General features: G+C 42.2%; 1 protein-coding gene across 1 annotated transcript in view; it reads left to right on the top strand.

Moving 5' to 3' along the window:
• Positions 1-19,195, top strand: part of PALLD (palladin, cytoskeletal associated protein) — a 340,242-nt gene that overhangs the window by 287,699 nt on the left and 33,348 nt on the right. The window contains 3 exon segments of the mRNA XM_030563213.1: positions 1,222-1,323; positions 3,279-3,366; positions 3,369-3,499. Of these exon segments, the coding sequence (XP_030419073.1) occupies positions 1,222-1,323; positions 3,279-3,366; positions 3,369-3,499 (321 nt within the window).

The raw sequence follows: 19,195 nt of genomic DNA, 5'->3' as shown, positions 1-19,195 counted from the left end.
GGAAAAAAATTAACGGCAATTTCTATTAATGTTAGATTATGTGAAACCTTTTTTTACTAAATCTAAATTTTAGGTCTAACCTATTTTATAGTTTCTCCCTTATTCTGCAGAAGGGTAGAAAGAAACAGGAAATCACAATCTCTCAGGAAGATAATATTGTATATAAAGTTGTCCTCTCTTTTGTTGACAAAAGGAGAAACAGAAAGTGACACTCTCCTTGGTATACTCAACTGAACTTTCTGTGATTCTGATGTAGAAACTTACGGGCAATAGAGGGAAGTAGAAACTCTCAGTTACTGTGCAGATAGGAATGTACTGATAAACAGTAGCAAAAAAGTTTCCTTGTAATCCCATTGCCATTTTCTTTGATAACTGTATGTAAGCCTAAATTAAAGAGACTTCACCTACTTTCAGAAATGGTCTACGATAAAGCTACATTTAATCCTTATACTGTTTCTTACTTAGAACCCAAAACAATGAGCAAACATCCATTTCTAACCACTTTGTGTTCTGTGTGGAGGGGGAATGAAGATGGTATTTTGTGGGTGGGGGATGTGATTGTGATAATGCAGCAAAGGCGAAATTATGACTCTAGGAGGCAAGAGTCTGAAAGGTGTTTACTAGTGATTTCCTGCCTTTTTTTATTATTTTGTTGCTGGTATACACACTCTGAACAACCCTAACACTTTAGTTAAAAATATTTTTGTTTGTGGGAATAATATTAGAGCTACTGAGGCTTGAGAGAATTTTAAGAATATTTATTTAGAAACCATGTTGTTTGTGGCACATCTTACATTTTCAGTATTTCTTTTATATTATTCTCAATTATGAAGAAATGGGTTCTTTGTTTCTTCATAATAGTATTTGCTGTTTCTGCTTGTTTCTCCTCTGAGGTAATAATTGTGTTTGGGAGTGTAATTGCTTTCTGTAGAAATTATGTTGATGCCACAAATAAGAGTAATAACTTCAGAGGAGATGAATTTTTAAGAAATAAAGATCCTGTTTTCATTTCAGCAATACATTTGAGCAGTACAGAAAATATGACACAGAAGCTAACTTATTTCTAAACTGAATGATTCTCAGATTTTCCCATGGGAACATTAATTGTTCTTTAAGTTACCTGCTGTGTGGTTTTTAAAAGAGAAAAAATAACTTTCCTTTACTTCCCCTTCTCCACTTTCCTTTCCTCCCACCCCCTTTTTTTGTTTTATTTTGGTTCAGAGGTTAACATATGAGGAGAAGATGGCACGTCGACTCCTGGGTGCTGACAATGCTGCAACTGTTTTTAATATACAGGAACCAGATGAAGATCCCACTACACAGGTGCTACATAACTCTGCACTTGCACAGTAAAATAATTATTTCCTTTCCATTGTTCCTTTCAGATAACATTCTACTAGAGAGCGCCATATGGTAGGATAAATACACACAAGACAGGATGGATTTGACTAAAGAAGTTGTGAGTTATACACAAAAGCAATCAAGTGGAGAATATTGTACCTATTGCTCAGTTTTTCCACACTGAATAAGATGAAAGGTTCTCAAATGTCTGCTTCCCACTTTGAGTTTCATTTCTTTCTATCCTATCCTATCCTGACCCTTCAGTTTCTCAAGGCAAAAATACATCCTCTGTACTGTTGTGTGCAAACCAAAATCAGAAGTGTAACAGAAAGTCTGTTTAAAAAGCCATGTAATTCATTTTTGCTCTGTTGCCAGTGTTGCTGTTCAGCCATTCATTTGTTTATTACCACACGCAGTACTTTCTTCTGAAAGAACTCCCAGAAATTGTAGTGGATTTCCTCTTGATCTTCTTACTGCTAGCCTTCATTTTCTTTCTGCCCTTACAGGAAGCTTGCTCTCTTGATGCTTCTGTAATGAGTCCTGTGGATAATCAAAAGGTTTTCATCTTTCTTCTTTCTTGCTTTTTTATCTATTGACTTTTTGTCTCCTGTACCTTTCACCTTTACCCTCCTCCTTTAATAACACTGCAGTGGCCAAACATTAATAACTTATTTCTGGGTGCACTTACACACATGCTGTTTAATTTAATTTAATATTTAGTAAGCAACTGCAGACAGATTAACTTTAACAACACTACCATTATAGCTCTCTGTACAAATGTCTTTCCTCAGTAATTCTGAGATCCACTGACGCAAGATGCTTTGCATCCTGCATTGGCTCATCTAAGTAATGTAGAATATATACCACATGAATAATGAGATAATTGGATAAAATTTCATGGGGAAATTTGTAAAGAAATAGACAAAAATGTTTGTTATAACCAAAATCCACTTTTCTCTCACTTTTTCCTGCACAGAGTGATCATTATTTTCCATAACCAAGTCGGGGATAGCAATGGGGAGCTTAATGTCATAAGCTAGATCAAATTAATTTGTAGAGATAGGATCTGTGAAAGAAGACTTTACATGAGATACCAATATTAATAAGAAAGAGAATGGTTAGAAAGAATAAAAAACCTACAAAAGGGTGTTCTAGTTTCTGCAGCCTAAGAAATCAATGATAAATAAAGATTTCTGCTGCTCTCTAGTCTTCAGTTCACTTACCATAAAGCCCATCTCAAATATGTCTAGATGTAGAGTATGGTTACAAATCAGTAGTATATTGTTTATTTTTCACTAAACATTCCCTATATATATATGTGTGTGTGTCACTGTTTTTTAAGCAAGGGCAATCTCTGGCAGCAATTGAGTTGGGGCTAGAGATATGTAAGGAAAAATATGGCAGTCGTCATATGCCAATAATGTAGTTTTGTCACTGCTCAGGGAGAATGTAAACGAAATAATGGTATTTTTATTGTACTACTTGCAATAAGGTTCTTCACAAACGCCAGCTGTGAACCATATGGTCTCCTGGCCATCTGGAGACAAACCCCACCCTAAATCTGCCTACACCCTCCAGGAAAAATTGGTGTTTTCTTCTTATAACTGTTTAAGAATATATGATTTTATGCTTTGTGTGTTTGGAAAAAAAAAGAGAGAGGATGGAAAGCAACCAATGGCTTTTTTTTCTTTCTTATGAAATAGACCTTAGGACAACATGAAATAAAATGTATGCCTAGTACCAGATGTTTTCATTGTTTTATAAGGAACTCATTTTGGGCACAAATTTTTGTTTTTCTTCTACATGATACAATTTCCTTCTATATGTAATGTCCTAACCAACTGTCAAAGACCTAGGGAAAGAAATTCATTAGACTCATATCATATTATGTAATAAATGACGACAGACACTAAACATGAACCTTCCTTGTCCGGTAGGAGTATAAAGTCTCCAGCTTTGAGCAGAGACTGATCAGTGAGATTGAATACCGCCTGGAGAGGTCTCCTGTGGAGGAATCGGATGATGAGTGCAGCATGGAGACGAGCCCACTGATAACAGTGTGGCACCATATTTTGAGATGAAGCTGAAACATTACAAAATCTTTGAAGGAACGTCAGTCACATTTACATGCAGAGTGGCTGGAAATCCAAAGCCAAAGGTGAGAGGATGGATAAAATCTCTTTAGAAGTGCAGAAACTTCTGACTTACTGTATTGGTTATCTCTGTAATAACAAGTGTTCTGTGTATTATAAGAATAATAAGTTTTCTGTCTGGGGGCAGGTCCTCAGGTGGCATCTTCTTCTTAGCATATGTGCCATGTGCCTCAGGTGCCACGTGAACGTCATCACCGAATTTGGTCCACTGGTTGGATCATTACCTTCCACAGCCTGGGCCACGGTACTGATGGGGAATGCAACGTGAACACTGATTCATGCCCCCAATCAGGTGGCAGAAATGTCATAGCTCTGTTGAAGCCAGTGAAGTTATGGTGATTTGCGTCAGCTGAGGGTCTGCATCTTGGGGTTTATCTCTAATGATCTCCCAGTCATCTTAGCCATACATAATGGGGTAAAAATTTCCAAAAGCACCTAAGAAACATTTTCAAAAGTGATTTAGGAGCTTAATTGTCATTGAGAGTCAATGATACTTGGGTCACTTTTGAAAATGAGACTTAGATGCCTAGGTTACTTACAAAAATTGTCCCATGTGTTTCTGATACATTGTAATGGTGCTCCTCATGCTTCTGTAATTGTAATGTCCTGTTTAGTATGCTGTGCTTAGTAATTTTAATGATTAATCAGTAATCTGCTGACCTATTTAGGTAACTGGAAAACAAAAGCAGCACTGATTCCTTGTTGGCTTCATTCATAAACCAAGTACCTTCATAATTGTCCTGCTGGGTAGGAGAAGATGGGAGGAAAGCAGTAATGTGTGGCAGGTCGTCACAGTGTCCCCTTGTGGCTAGACACTGTTTTTCATTTAGATTATCCCATTGAAGCCCAGCCTTCACAGCAGTGAAGGCCACGTTGGTAAGTTGCCAGAAATGCAAGGGGCTACATAATTTACATAATAAATGTATTAGGACTTTAGTTTGAGGAAAATATACATTTTTAAAATGTATTTATAGAGTGCTGTTAGAATGCAGTGTTACACAAAATTATCGAAAGACCAAATATGTTTGGAGTGTTGCCAGGAAAGGACTAGAGCTGGGAAAACTGGCGCAGCTTCTCTGAAAGCAACTTCTTGTTCAGCTTTATTTCTGAGCTTTATTTTTGAACAGTTGAGTCTGTTACGCAATGTTGTGGTCACTTTGATCCCTGCAGAATCCAAATAGAAATATCTGTTCACAAACATAGGTACTTCTAAAAAGACTTTTACAAATAGCAGCCCTCTTTATGTAACTTACGAAAGCTTTCCTGGCCTGCTGCTCCTGAAACCTTCTGATCTGTTCGTTTTATGTAGAACATGGCTGTGTTTCCTACTTTTTCACCTATTCTTTACTGGTAGTCTGCTTATCTAGAAAGAGATTGAAATGAGTAGCCACAAATTGTGTATCACAGACCTAATACCCTTCCATCTCTAATACTTTATGTAATCCTAAAGAATGTATCCTGGTGGTGTTTAAGTGCAGTCCACACTGGATTTCCATGTTATAGTTAACTATAGTCATCATCGTTGTAATCATGGCAAATCCCAAAGGGATATTGCCTTCTTGCAGTAACCAGATAACCATAGTGACATATATAAACTGATATAATTAGACATCAGATTCAACACCCCATTGAAAAAATTAGTGGAAGGTTATATCTCTGAGCTCTTGATTCAGGCTGTGAGACTGTGGACTCAGGAAGATAGAGATAATGATAACGTTTCTTCACAGCCATCATAGTTAAATATTAGTGTGTGATTCAAAAAAACACTTTGCTCCAATGAAGTCAATTAAGCCACATTGAGCACTGTTGAAACTCACTTAAATAAAAATAAAATAAAAGCTTAAATTCTTAGGAAACTGAGGAGATGTTACTGGATCTCAAGAACCAACTCAGCAGCCGTGGATTACATACCCCAGGCTTCTTTAATTTTGTATTCTCTCTCCGAAACTCAAATTTAATTCCACTTCATGTACTTGATGCTGCTGCACTTTTCACTAGTGTAGATTGACTTTAGAATGGCTGAATCATAAAAAGTTTTATGGTTATTTATGTTGAAGAAAATAATTCCATAGCCTTTTCAGTTTGTGTACTATTTGTTCTTGTACTTCGTTTTAGCTTAGTCCCACATTTGGACCTTGGGAGGATGAGAGCAATGCTTAGAATTGGCTTTCCTCAATCTAATTTTTTCTAGTTTTTGTAGTTTGTGGATTGTATTGTGGAGTTTGTATGTGAGTGTGTGTGTGTGCAGGCTGCTAGGGGCTGTGTGCTGGGAGCGAGGCTGAGCCCTGAGTTGGGGGCGGGGCTTACCTGATTAGGGGTCCTATATAAGGAGCCAGGCACTCAGGCAGCGGCACAGGAGGCGGCGAACAGAGCGGCTAACAGGGGAGTTTCAGTGAGAGTTTGCAGGGGAGACCAAGGCAGAGAAATCAGGAAGGCAGACTAGGGAAGAGGCAGGGGTCTGCCAGCAGCCCAGCGCTTGTTGGTGGCCTGCGGTGTGGTGTGAGGCGTGGATTGCCAGGCACAGAGTTGGAGCGCTACGATGGAGGCAGAGGTAGCAGGTGCAGACACACTGAGGATGACTGGATGCGGCAGCTGCGGCATGTACATGGTCCTAGAGGGGGCACCTGAAAGGAGTTTCATCTGCATGAAGTGCCGCCTGATAGAGCTGCTGGAGGAAAAGGTAAGGGGACTGGAGATGCAAGTGGAACTCTGGCTGAGTTAGAAGGGCATTTGAGCAGATGATGGAACACAGACATGATGAGGCACAGGGGACAAGCTCAGACGAGCGGATAGAAGCAGGACCAAAGGACTCTGAGGAGGGGCTGCTGGGTGAGGAAAGTGGGACGGTGGAAGCATGTGACTAGGAGAACCAGGCAGAGGAAAAGATGGGCCGCGATGGAGAAATAGAACTCAGGAACAGGTTTTGCTGAGTTGGAAACTGAAGATGGAGCACAGCAGTCTGCTGAAGGAGAAAGGGCGAGGAAGAAGAGGCGAGCAGCTAGTCCTGCAGAAGGAGGGGAGGAGTCAATGGAGGCGACACCAGTACGAGCCCTAGGAGGATTGTAGGGGCGAATACAAATCGAGGAGGAATTGCGGCCAGCTGCGTGTGGGTGATAGAACCGCAGAATCGCATTGTCGCCAGAAAAGGCAAGTCTACGTGATTGGAGACTCTTTACTGAGAAGAGTAGACAGGGCCTGTAACTAGACCTGATTGGGAGAACAGAAGGGGGTGCTGTCTGCCAGGGGCTAGATACAGGAGTGGACCTGAGGCTGAATACGATCTTAGCGGGAGCGGGAAAGAATCCGTTGATTATCCTTCATGTGGGAACGAATGATACTGCTAGTTACTCGCTGGACTGTATCAAGGAGGACTATGCCAGACTGGGGAAGACGCTCAAAGAAATCGAGGCTCAGGTGATCTTCATGGGATTCTGCCGGTTCCTAGAGCGGGGCGACGAGGAGTGACAAGATTATGGCGATCAACAGATGGCTCAGGGAGTGGTGTTATAGAGGAGGGCTTTGGGATGTACGGTCAACTGGGAAGCGTTGACGGATAGACGACTGTTCGCTCAGATGGACTTCATCTAAGCAAGGAGGGAAATAGAATTCTAGGATGAGGCTCGCCCGACCTCATCAAGAGAGCTTTAAACTAGGAAGTTGGGGGAGATGGTTGGGAGATGTTTCGGGAGATCTCCACGCCGAATATAACCTGGAGAGGGAAGTAAACAAAGTGAGAGGGGATACCCTTGCGGTCCCAAGAATTGATCCAAGGAGGAATAGTGGAGTAGAACCAGAGTAACGGTGATGCTGGTGGTAGAAGGGTCTCTGCACGACCGGGAAAGAATGTGCACTGACGCCAAACGCCGAAAATTAAAATGTCCTGTACACTAAGTGCGAGGAGCCTAGGTAACAAGATGGAGGAACTGGAGTTACTGGTGCAGGAAGGAACCGGATATTATAGGGATAACCGAAACCTGGTGGAATACTACTCATGACTGGAGCACGGGGTATTGAAGGCTACGTGCTATTTAGAAAAGACAGGAAGAAAGCAAAGTTGGTGGAGTAGCCTTGTACATCAAGGATGAAATTACTGTAGCAAAATAAGAAGTGATGGAATGGATAAGACAGAGTCTGTCTGGGCAAAAATCACACTGGTAAAAAAGCATTAGAGCTTCCCCTGAGATAGTGCTTGGGGTGGTGCTATAGACCGCTGGGAATCTGATTGGGATATGGATAGAGACCTCTTTAATGTCTTCAATGAAGTAACACAAAGGGAAATGTGTGATTATGGGGGACTGAACTTCCCGGATATAGACTGTGAGGACGAGTGCTTGCAAGAATAATAGGGGTCAGATTTTCCTGGATGTGATAGCGGATGGATTTCTTCATCAAGTAGTTGAAGTACCTACGAGAGGGGATGCCATTTTAGATTTGGTGTTGGTGAGCAGTGAGGACCTCGTAGAAGAATGGTGGTAGGGGACAACCTTGGTTCGAGTGATCATGAGCTGATTCAGTTCAAACTAGATGGAAGGATAAACAAATGTAGATCTGGGATTAGGGTTTTCGACTTCTCGAGGGCTAATTTTAAAGAGTTAAGGAAATTAGTTAGGGAAGTGGATTGGACGGAGGAATTAGTGGATTTAAATGCGGAGGAGGCCTGGAATTACTTTAAGTCGCAGCTGCGGAGACTGTCAGAAGCCTGCATCCCAAGAAAGGGGAAAAAAAAACATGGGCAGGAGTTGTAGGCCAAACTGGATGAGCAAGCAACTCAGAGAGCGGATTAGACAAAAGCAGAAAGCTTACAGGGAGTGGAAGAAAGGCAGGATCAGTAAGGAAAGCTACCTTGGTGAGGTCAGAACATGTAGGGATAAAGTGAGGAAAGCTAAAAGCCGCATTGAACTGGACCTTGCAAAGGGAATCAAAACCAATAGTAAAAGGTTCTACAGCCACATAAATAAGAAGAAAACAAAGAAAGAAGAAGTGGGGCCGCTATACACTGAGGATGGAATGGAGGTTAAGGATAATCTAGGCATGGCCTAACATCTAAACAAGTACTTTGCCTCAGTTTTTAATAAGACTAGTGAGGAATCTAGCGATGATGGAGGGATGATAAACGGGAATGTGGATATGGAAGTGGATATTACCGCAACTGAGGTAGAGGCCGTACTTGAACAGCCCGATGGGACGAAGTCAGAGGGCCCGGACAATCTCCATCCGAGGATATTAAAGGAACTGGCGCGTGAAATTGCGAGCCCGTTAGCGAGAATTTTTAAGCAATCGATAAACTCGGGGGTTGTGCCGTATGACTGGAGGATTGCTAATGTAGTTCCTATTTTTAAGAAAGGGAATAAAAGTGATCCGGGTAATCCGGGTAGGCCTGTTAGCTTGACGTCTGTAGTATGTAAGGTCTTGGAAAAAATTTTAAGGGAGAAAGTAGTTAAGGACATAGAGGTCAATGGTAATTGGGACGAATTGCAACACGGATTTACTAAAGGTAGATCGTGTCAAACTAATCTGATCTTCTTTGAGAAGGTGACGGATTACTTAGATAAAGGAAATGCGGTAGATATAATTTACCTAGATTTCAGTAAAGCGTTCGACACGGTTCCGCATGGGGAACTGTTAGTTAAATTGGAAAAGATGGGGATGAATATGAAAGTTGTAAGGTGGATAAGGAACTGGTTAAAGGGGAGACTCCAGCGGGTTGTATTGAAAGGTGAACTGTCAGGCTGGAAGGAGGTCACTAGTGGAGTACCTCAAGGATCGGTTTTGGGACCGATCTTATTTAACCTTTTTATTACTGACCTTGGCACAAAGAGCGGGAATGTGCTAATAAAGTTTGCGGATGACACAAAGCTGGGGGGTATTGCTAACACGGAGAAGTACAGGGCTACTATTCAGGAAGATCTGAACCACCTTGTAAACTGGAGTAATAGAAATAGGATGAAATACAATAGTGAAAAGTGCAAGGTCATGCACTTAGGAATTAATAATAAGAATTTTGGATATACGTTGGGGGTGCATCAGTAGGAAGCGACGGAGGAGGAGAAAGGACCTTGGGGTACTGGTTGATAGCAGGATGACTATGAGTCGCCAATGTGATACGGCTGTTAAAAAAGCAAATGCGATTTTGGGATGCATCAGGCCGGGTATTTCCTGCAAGGATAAGGAGGTGTTAGTACCGTTATATAAGGCCCCATCTGGAATACTGTGTGCAGGTTCTGGTCTCCCATGTTTAAGAAGGATGGATTCAAACTGGAACAGGTACAGAGAAGGGCTACTAGGATGATTCGTGGAATGGAAAACTGGTCTTATGAAAGGAGACTCAAAGAGCTTGGCTTGTTTAGCCTGGCCAAAAGAAGGCTGCGGGGGGATATGCTTGCTCTATATAAATATATCAGGGGGGTTAACATTAGGGAGGGAGAGGAATTATTTAAGTTTAGTACTAATGTAGGCACGAGGACGAATGGGTTATAAATTGGATATTAGGAAGTTTAGACTTGAAATTAGACGAAGGTTTCTAACCATTAGGGGGAGTGAAGTTCTGGAACAGCCTTCCGAGGGAAGTAGTGGGGGCAAAAGACTTTTCTGGCTTTAAGACAAAAGCTTGATAAGTATATGGAGGGGATGTTATGATAGGATCGTTAATTTGGGCAATTGATCTTGGATTACCACCAGATAGGTCTGCTTCAATGGTCCTGCGGGGGAGATGTTGGATTGGATGGGAACTGAGTTACTGCAGAGAATTCCTTCTTGGTGCTGGCTGGTGACTCTTGGCCCACATGCTCAGGGTTAGCTGATCGCCATATTTGGGTCGGGAAGGAATTTCCTCCAGGGCGGATTGGCAGGGGCCCTGGAGGTTTTTCGCCTTCCCTGCGCGTGGGGCACGGGTCTCTTGCTGGTGGATTCTCTGCAGCTTGAGGCCTTCAAACCAATTTTGAGGATTTCAATAACTCGGTCCTGGGTTAGGGGTTGTTATAAAATTGGATGGGTGGGGTTCTGTGGCCTGCCTTGTGCAGGAGGTCAGACTAGATGATCATATTGGTCCCTTCTGACCTATGAGTCTATGAGTAATATTTGTGTGTGTACAGAATGAGAACACAGTTATGCAAACAAGTGGGCAGCACTGCACATAGAAGAGATCAAAGAGGGAGTTTTTAATTAACCACAGATAGTATTTAAAAAATTAAGTTCCTAAATTAAAATGTACAAGCTCAGTGTGGTATGGGTTAGTCCATTACAGAGCCAGGACCAACTTCAGGCCTGATCCAATTCTTATTGACTTTGATGGGCACTGATTAATATGGGAAGATGATTCAGGACAGAAAAGTTTCCAACTACATTAGGTTACTGTAGTGTGGGTGGGGTGGTCTGATGGAGAAGTGTGCTTTTTGCCCACGGCTTACGAATCACAGTTTGGGTGGCCCATAGTGAACTATGGTCATTCCCTATATTTGGAGAGCATTCAGTTGGCTGTTCCCCTGAAAAACACTGCATTCCAAATTAGTGCACTATTTGATGTGAGTATGTTTTGATAGGGATATTATGCTCCATTTCTCCATTATATTAAAAATATATAAACTGAAAGTGGTCTGTCATCCTCACTGCTGGGGCTATGACCTTTTATTCAGTTTGCTTGGAGATGCTTCATGTGTGATTTGCTCAGTTGCCAGGGGTGGGAATCATTTCCACTGCTGTTGGTAACTTTCTTGTCAACTGGACTTCTCTGGGAATTACCAGAACATGTTATTTCCCTTATCTGCTTAAGTATGCCAAGATGGCAAATAACGGGTTGATGGTTGAGATGAGCTCCTATACTGCCATTTCCTGATGCTGGAAATGTTGACAGTGGCAAATGAAAGTCTGGAAACTGTTTACTCAACTTGAATCACCTTTTTTCCCAAATAGTCTTTGAAAGAATGATTTGGGAGGAACTGTGTTGTGTCTAAAATCTGGCATTCATTACAAGGGATCTTTGTAAGTAAGATTATTGGTTTGATTTTTCTTTTTTCTGAACATGCCATATAAGTTGAAATACTGAGGTGCAAATTCTGGTTTTTAGATATGTTTCTAAAATCTGAATTTCCTTTGATTATAACTATCATGATAGTTTCTGGTTAAGTGGGAATCAATGTGTGTGAGAGAGGAAATGTGCTTTTGAGGGATATTGTCTTTATGATTATGATAATTCCATACAGAAATATTCACATCAAAATAAGGAGTTAAGTGAGACTTGAGTGTGCATAGACCTTGTATGGGCCTCTCTGCACACGGGTGGATGTCATTCACAGTTTAAAAATCACTGAATCTGCAGTACATGGTTGAAAATCACTACCATTTTTTTAATATATTTGCTTACAGAGTTTTTGAAAATCTATTAAAAATATACAATATCCAAATGTAAGGTCATTGACTACATAGAACATGGCTGTTTCCTACCTTTTCACCTATTCTTTACTGGTAGTCTGCTTATTTAGAAAGAGATAAGGGGGGGAGGGATAGCTCAATGGTTTGAGCATTGGCCTGCTAAACCCATGGTTGTGGAGTTCAATCCTTGAGGGGGCCCTTTAGGGGAACTGGGGTAAAAATCTGTCTGGGGATTGTTCCTGCTTTGAGCAGGGGTTTGGCTAGATGACCTTCTGAGGTCCCTTCCAACCCTAATCTTCTATGATTCTGTAATAGACCTTTTATGTACAAGGTATCATATGAGGAAAATATTTTACCATACGGATGGGCCCTTGTTTCCAGTAGAAATAGTGAATGGTACCATTACTTATTAACCCACAAACAGATAGGGTTCCATTAAAATTCACTCAGAATAAAAGCCTAGATGGGAACTTTTTACTACCTGCTGGAAGTGAGTTATAAGCAATCAGTGTATCAAGTTGGGACAACAGGTACAGTTAATATGTGCCTCTGCTGAATAATTCTTGGCATGTCTCTTGATTCTCTGATGAGAGAAGTGTGTTTACAAATAATTACCATTTAATGCAAGCCCAACTAATGTCAAGTAACATTATGAAACGTGAAGCATGCAAGTTAAAACTCATTTTGCAGCTTTGTCCTTCTTCAGAACCATTAGCTTATGTTTATAAATGATCAAATATCATTTGTCTCCAGTAAAAGCTCTGTCAGCAAATGAGAAAACATTACCAAATCTGTTAACACCATAGATTTTCTGCAAGCCTGCTGACAGACAAAATGGGAAACTAGCATAACCAGCTATTGAGGAAATGAAATCATTTATAGTGACATATAATGCCTGTCAATACAAGAACCAGACATGGTAACTATTTTTAAAGGAAATTTCCACTCAGTTCTCCTAGTCTATTGTATTTCAGTGAAATTTAAAAGTGTCCTTCATTTACTCCCCCAAATGAATGAATTATTGGCTTTGAAGAGTTGGCAGCTATGAAGAACCTAGAAGATTGTAATCTAACTGGAATCTTGCTCTGCTTTGTCGCTTGACTGTTGTTGGAAAACTTCCGAACACATTTTTCTCACTAAATCACTGAGTTTTCACTACAGAAATAACACTCCAGACAACCTTGCCTGCCTTATGCTAATAATCCCATTGGTTTCATGACTAGGGGAAGAAAAATTTCACTCTATATGTACTGTACTGTAAAAAAGAAATCCATATTCATTTATTGTTCTAACACATCAGCCCACATATAGTAAATGGATGTAGCCCTTTTTCCTTCATCCATAGGCTATGATAACACTGTGAATGCATATATTTTCTTCTAAGTGGGAAAGTTCTTTGAATGGAAATACAGGTTGTATGGCAGGGCTTAGAGAGAAACAATGAGAGAGAAAGTGAATTCACCAGAGGTTCAAATTTGAACACAAATCACCCTCTCCTGATAGGTTTTTGTTGCAGGGTTCTGGTTAAACCCAGATTGATACCAGCTTGATAAGTCTGTAGCTGCATTCCTTCCATGCACTTATACAAGCAGTAAACTCAAAAGAAGCCATACGGGGTAGCTCTTCTATTCTTCCTAGAGCTTCCTATCCTGGCTTTTGATCTGCACAGCCTTCTTGACTTCCCTGTGTAAGGTATGTGATTAGGCTAATCTGCTCCTGATTTGCTTCCGGCCACTAGTGCTTCCCTCAGCTCCTTCTGATCCTCAGCTGGGAATTAACCCACAAAGCCCTTCGTCTGGGTTGGTGGAGCTGCCTTCCAAGGACATCCTGTATTCCTTGTACTCACTCTTGCAGCCAGTCAGGCATAGAAAGAGAATGAAGACAGTCAAAGCAGATAAGATAGGTGGTTTTAGACTTACTTTGCCCCCCAACTCTTTTCTACAGATATTAAGGCAAGGGAGAGCACAGGGAGAACTTCCCCTCCTTTCTTGTCTGGCTGATGAAGTGAGGACTGCCCAGCCATGAGAGGAGCTTGTTCCTGGAGCTTCCAGTTTTTCCCACTAGTCAGAGGAGAACCTAATGGCAGAATTATGGCCCTAGACGCAAGTTCTCTATTTGCCTTCTCTCCAGGCTAGCTCCAGAGGCAGGAAATTGCCCCAGCAGCTCCCTCTTCCCTTGAGGAGGGAGAGGGAAGGAAACACAAATACATCATAGATTTGACATAAAATCTCTTTTGCAGCATATATTTCAGGGTAGAGCTCCAGGCCCTCTCCTTTTTGTTTTTGAATCAGTACAGATTCTCCATCCTAGCAGATACTGAGGAGCATCAGGGATGTAGCACATCCCAGCACACTTCTGTTTAGCTTGCTGCTGACTCCTTTGGGGGATAAGAACCCCTGTCAAATGCATTTATTTTCTTGAACCCATTCTATTCTTTTTGCTGCCTCTCATCACCACAAAATGATGATGCACCACGTTCCTGCTTAATGTGGAGACAGGTAATGGCAGCCATCAGAATTAATGAGCTTCCCCTCCTATCTTGATCTACTTTGTCCAGTGCTCTGCTGTGTAATTCCACAATTCCTTTTCTTATCTGTATATCTTTTTATGACAGAAGTTTACCTAAGGGAGCTTCTCGTTTCCTTAGATTCAACTGTACAGACCCCAATGGTAAGTCTGCTAATTGCAACTTCTTGTAATGTTTATGCAAATAGAATACTCCTGCTCTCTTTTGGCATTCTAACAGTTGCTCCTGGTCTGTTATGGGTAAGACTACAATTTAGTCACAGGTATTTTTAGTAAAAGTCATGGGCAATAAACAAAATTTCACAGCCTGTGACCTGTCCATGACTTATACTAAAAATACCTGTTGTTAAATCTTGGAGGGACATGGCATTTCTAGGGGGAATGCCTGGGGTCAGCAGCACCAGTTAGCCGGGTCCGGGGACTGTTGTCCGGGTCACTGGAGCAGCGGCTGGTGTGGCTGTGCCAGGGGCCACCTGAGCAGCTGGCCCCAGAGCCAGCTGCTTGAGCAGCCCTGGGGTCAGCCACACCGGCCCCTGCATAAGTCACGGAAAGTCACAGAATCCATGACTTCCACAGCCTCCAAGACAGACATGGAGCCCTAATTATGGGTAATTGAAATTTAGTGGTGAGTGACATTTTGTAATAAAACTAGGCCAGATACAGGGGCGAACAATTTTCAGAAATAAATGCCTTAAATTAAGCTCCTAAACCCAGATTTAGGCACCTAAGTGACCTCTTTTTCAGAAATGTTGAGCGTTCATTGACTTCAACAGAAGCTGCTGAGCGGTCAGCATTTTTGAAAAAGAGGCCATGTATTTAGAAGCCTAAATATGGTTTTAGGAGTCTAACTTTAGGCATCATGGGTAAAATGTTCCAAACCACTAAAGGTCCAGATCCTCAAAGGCTTTTAGGCAATTAATCAATGGGAGTTAGGTGCCTAAACACCTTTGAGGATCTGGGCCTAAGTGACTAAAGCACTTTTGAAAATTTTGTACTTTTAACCTTTGGTCACAATTTCCAAATCTCTTTTTTGTTTGTGCTGGAGGCTTTTGAAAACTCGATTTATGAAATGGATACAAAAATGAAGCAGATGTTTTTTTCTGGTTACATCTGTCTTGAACTTTTGTCCTATACTTCGGGCCCTACCAAATTCACAGTCCATTTTGGTCAATTTCACAGTCATAGGATTTTAAAAATTATAAATTTCATGATTTCAGCTATTTAAATCTGAAATTTCAGTGCTGTAAATATCACAGAATCATAGAATATCAGGGTTGGAAGGGACCTCAGGAGGTCATCTAGTCCAACCCTGTCATGATATAATTCCCCAATCTGAACCTTAGAATCCAAAAAATGGGGTACCAGCATGAATTCCTCTAAGCTTAATTACCAGCTTAGATCTGATAAGCTGCCACCACCCAAAAATATAGTGTTTTGGGGCACTCTGGTCCCCCCAAAAAACCTTCCCTGGGGACCCCAAGACCCATATTCCTTGAGTCTCACAACAAAGGGGAATAAACCATTTCCCTTCCCCCTCCTTTCTTTCTCACAGATCTTTCCTGCCCTGGGTACACTAGGAGATCACCATGATTCAAACTCCTTGAATCACAACACAGAGAAATCAGGTTTTTTCTCCCCCTTCTCTCTCCTTCTCAGGCTTTCCCTCCCTGGGCTATCCTGGAGAGACAGACAGATTCAAGCTCCGTGAATCTAAAACAAAGGGATTCCACCCTTCCCCCCTCCCTTCTCTCTCCCTGTCCCCCACCAATTCCCTGGTAAGTACAGACTCAATTCCCTTAAGCCTCAACAAGGGGAAAAAATCAAACAGGTCTTAAAAAGCAAAACTTTTAATAAAAAGAAAGAAAAAAAGTAAAAGCTGTCTCTGTAACTTAGATGGTAAAAGTTACAGGGTCTTTCAGCTTAAAACACTAGAGAGAAGTCTCCCCCCAGCAAAATACAATTTAAAATACTTCCAGCAACATACACATTTGCAAATACAGAAAACAATCAAAAGACTATAACCGCCTTTCCTACTTAATACTCACTATTCTGAATATATAAGAGACTGTAGCAGGGAGATTGGCAAGAAACCTAGTTGCACGTCTAGTCCCTTTCAGGACCCAGAGAGAACAAAGCAAAACCCAAAAAACACAAACAAAGGCTTCCCTCCACCGAGATTTGAAAGTATCTTGTCTCCTGATTGGTCCTCTGTTTGTTAACACTTTACAGGTAAAAGAAACATTAACCCTTAAATATCTGTTTAGGACAAACCCCCTGCTCAAAGCAGGACCAATCCCCAACTAAATCATCCCAGCCGGGGCTTTGTCAAGCCTGACCTTAAAAACCTCTCAGGAAGGAGATTCCACCACCTCCCTAGATAACCCATTCCAGTGCTTCACCACCCTCCTAGTGAAAAAGTTTTTCCTAATATCCAACCTAAACCTTCCCCACTGCAACTTGAGACCATTACTCCCTGTTTTGTCATCTGGTACCACTAAGAACAGTCTAGGAGCCATCCTCTTTGGAACCCCCTTTCAGGTAGTTGAAAGCAGCTATAAAATCCCCCCTCATTCTTCTCTTTTGCAGACTAAACAATTCAAGTTCCCTCAGCCTTTCCTCATAAGTCATGTGCTCCAGCCCCCTAATCATTTTTGTTGCCCTCCGCTGGACTCTTTCCAATTTTTCCACATCCTTCTTGTAGTGTGGGGCCCAAAACTGGACACAGTAATCCAGATGAGGGGGAGGAATGGTCACATCCTTCAATCTGCTGTCAATGCCCCTATACAACCCAAAATGCCATTAGCTTTCTTGGCAACAAGAGCACATTGTCAACTCATATCCAGCTTCTCGTCCTCTGTAACCCCTAGGTCCTTTTCTGCAGAACTGCTGCCTAGCCACTCATTCCCTAGTCTGCAGCAGTGCATGGGATTCTTCAGTCCTAAGTGCAGGACTCTGCATTTGTCCTTGTTAAACCTCATGAGATTTCTTTTGGCCCAATCCTCTAATTTGTCTAGGTCCCTCTGTATCTTGTCCCTACCCTCCAGCGTACCTATCACTCCTCCCAGTTTAGTGTCATCTGCAAACTTGCTGAGGGTGCAGTCCACGCCATCCTCCAGATCAGTAATGAAGATATTGAACAAAACCGGCCCCAGGACCGACCCTTGGGGCACTCCACTTGATACCGGCTGCCAACTAGACATCAAGCCATTGGTCACTACCCGTTGAGCCCCACGATCTAGCCAGATTTCTATCCACCTTATAGTCCATTCATCCAGCCCATACTTCTTTAACTTGATGGCAAGAATACTGTGGGAGACCGTATCAAAAGCTTTGCTAAAGTTAAGGAATAACACATCCACTGCTTTTCCCTCATCCACGGAGCCAATTATCTTGTCATAGAAGGCAATTACGTTAGTCAGGCATGACTTGCCCTTGGTGAATCCATGCTGACTGTTCCTGATCACTTTCCTCTCCTCTAAGTGCTTCAGAATTGACTCCTTGAGGACCAGCTCCATGATTTTTCTAGGGACTGAGGTGAGGCTGACTGGCCTGTAGTTCCCTGGATCCTTCTCCTTCCCTTTTTAAAAGATGGGCACAACATTAGCCTTTTTCCCATCATCCGGGACCTCCCCCAATTGCCATGAGTTTTCAAAGATAATGGTCAATGGCTCTGCAATCACATCCGCCAACTCCTTTAGCACCCTCAGATGCAGTGCATCCAGCCCCATGGACTTGTGCTCGTCCAGCTTTTCTAAATAGTCCCGAACCACTTCTTTCTCCACAGAGGGCTGGTCACCTCCTCCCCATGCTGTGCTGCCCAGTGCAGTAGTCTGGGAGCTGACCTTGTTCGTGAAGACAGACGCAAAAAAAGCATTAAGTACATTAGCATTTTCCACATCCTCTGTCACTAGGTTGCCTCTCCCATTCAGTAAGTGGCCCACACTTTCCTTGACTTTCTTCTTGTTGCTAACATACCTGAAGAAACTCTTCTTGTTACTCTTAACATCTCTTGCTAGCTGCAACTCCAAGTGTGATTTGGCCTTCCTGATTTCACTCTCCTGCATGCCTGAGCAATATTTTTATACTCCTCCCTGGTCATTTGTCCAATCTTCCACTTCTTGTAAGCTTCGTTTTTATGTTTAAGATCAGCAAGGATCTCACTGTTAAGCCAAACTGGTTGCCTGCCATATTTACTATTCTTTCTACACATCGGGATGCTTTGTTCCTGCAACCTCAAAAAGGATTCTTTAAAATACAGCCAGCTCTCCTGGACTCTATTCTCCCAGGAGATCCTGCCCATCAGTTCCCTAAGGGAGTCAGTCTGCTTTTCTGAAGTCCAGGGTCTGTATTCTGCTGCTCTCCTTTCTTCCTTGTGCCAGGATCCTGAACTCTACCATCTCATGGTTGGTTCCTCCAGCACTTGTACGAGGAAACTGTCCCCTACACTTTCCAAAAACATCCTGGATTTTCTGTGCACTGCTGTATTGCTCTCCCAACAGATATCAGGGTGATTGAAGTATCCCATGAGAACCAGGACCTGTGATCTAGTAATTTCTGTTAGTTGCAGAAGAAAGCCTCGGGATCTTGACCCAAAAAGGAGTTGGGGTGGGGATACCACTCCTCTTACTTCTGCACTGCTGCTGGCAGCGGTGCAGCCTTCAGCACTGGGCAGTTGGAGAGCGGCGGCTGCTGGTCGGGAGCCCACCACTGAAGGCAGGGCTGCCACCAGCAGCAGCACAGAAGTAAGGATGACATGGTATGGTATTGCCAGCCTTACCTCTACACTGCTACCTGCAAAACTGGGCCCT

This window comes from Gopherus evgoodei, chromosome 5 (genome assembly GCF_007399415.2).
Source record: "Gopherus evgoodei ecotype Sinaloan lineage chromosome 5, rGopEvg1_v1.p, whole genome shotgun sequence".
NCBI lineage: Eukaryota > Metazoa > Chordata > Testudines > Testudinidae > Gopherus > Gopherus evgoodei.
The sequence above is the reverse complement of the archived record's forward strand: the minus strand, read 5'-3'. Positions and strand labels throughout refer to the sequence as shown.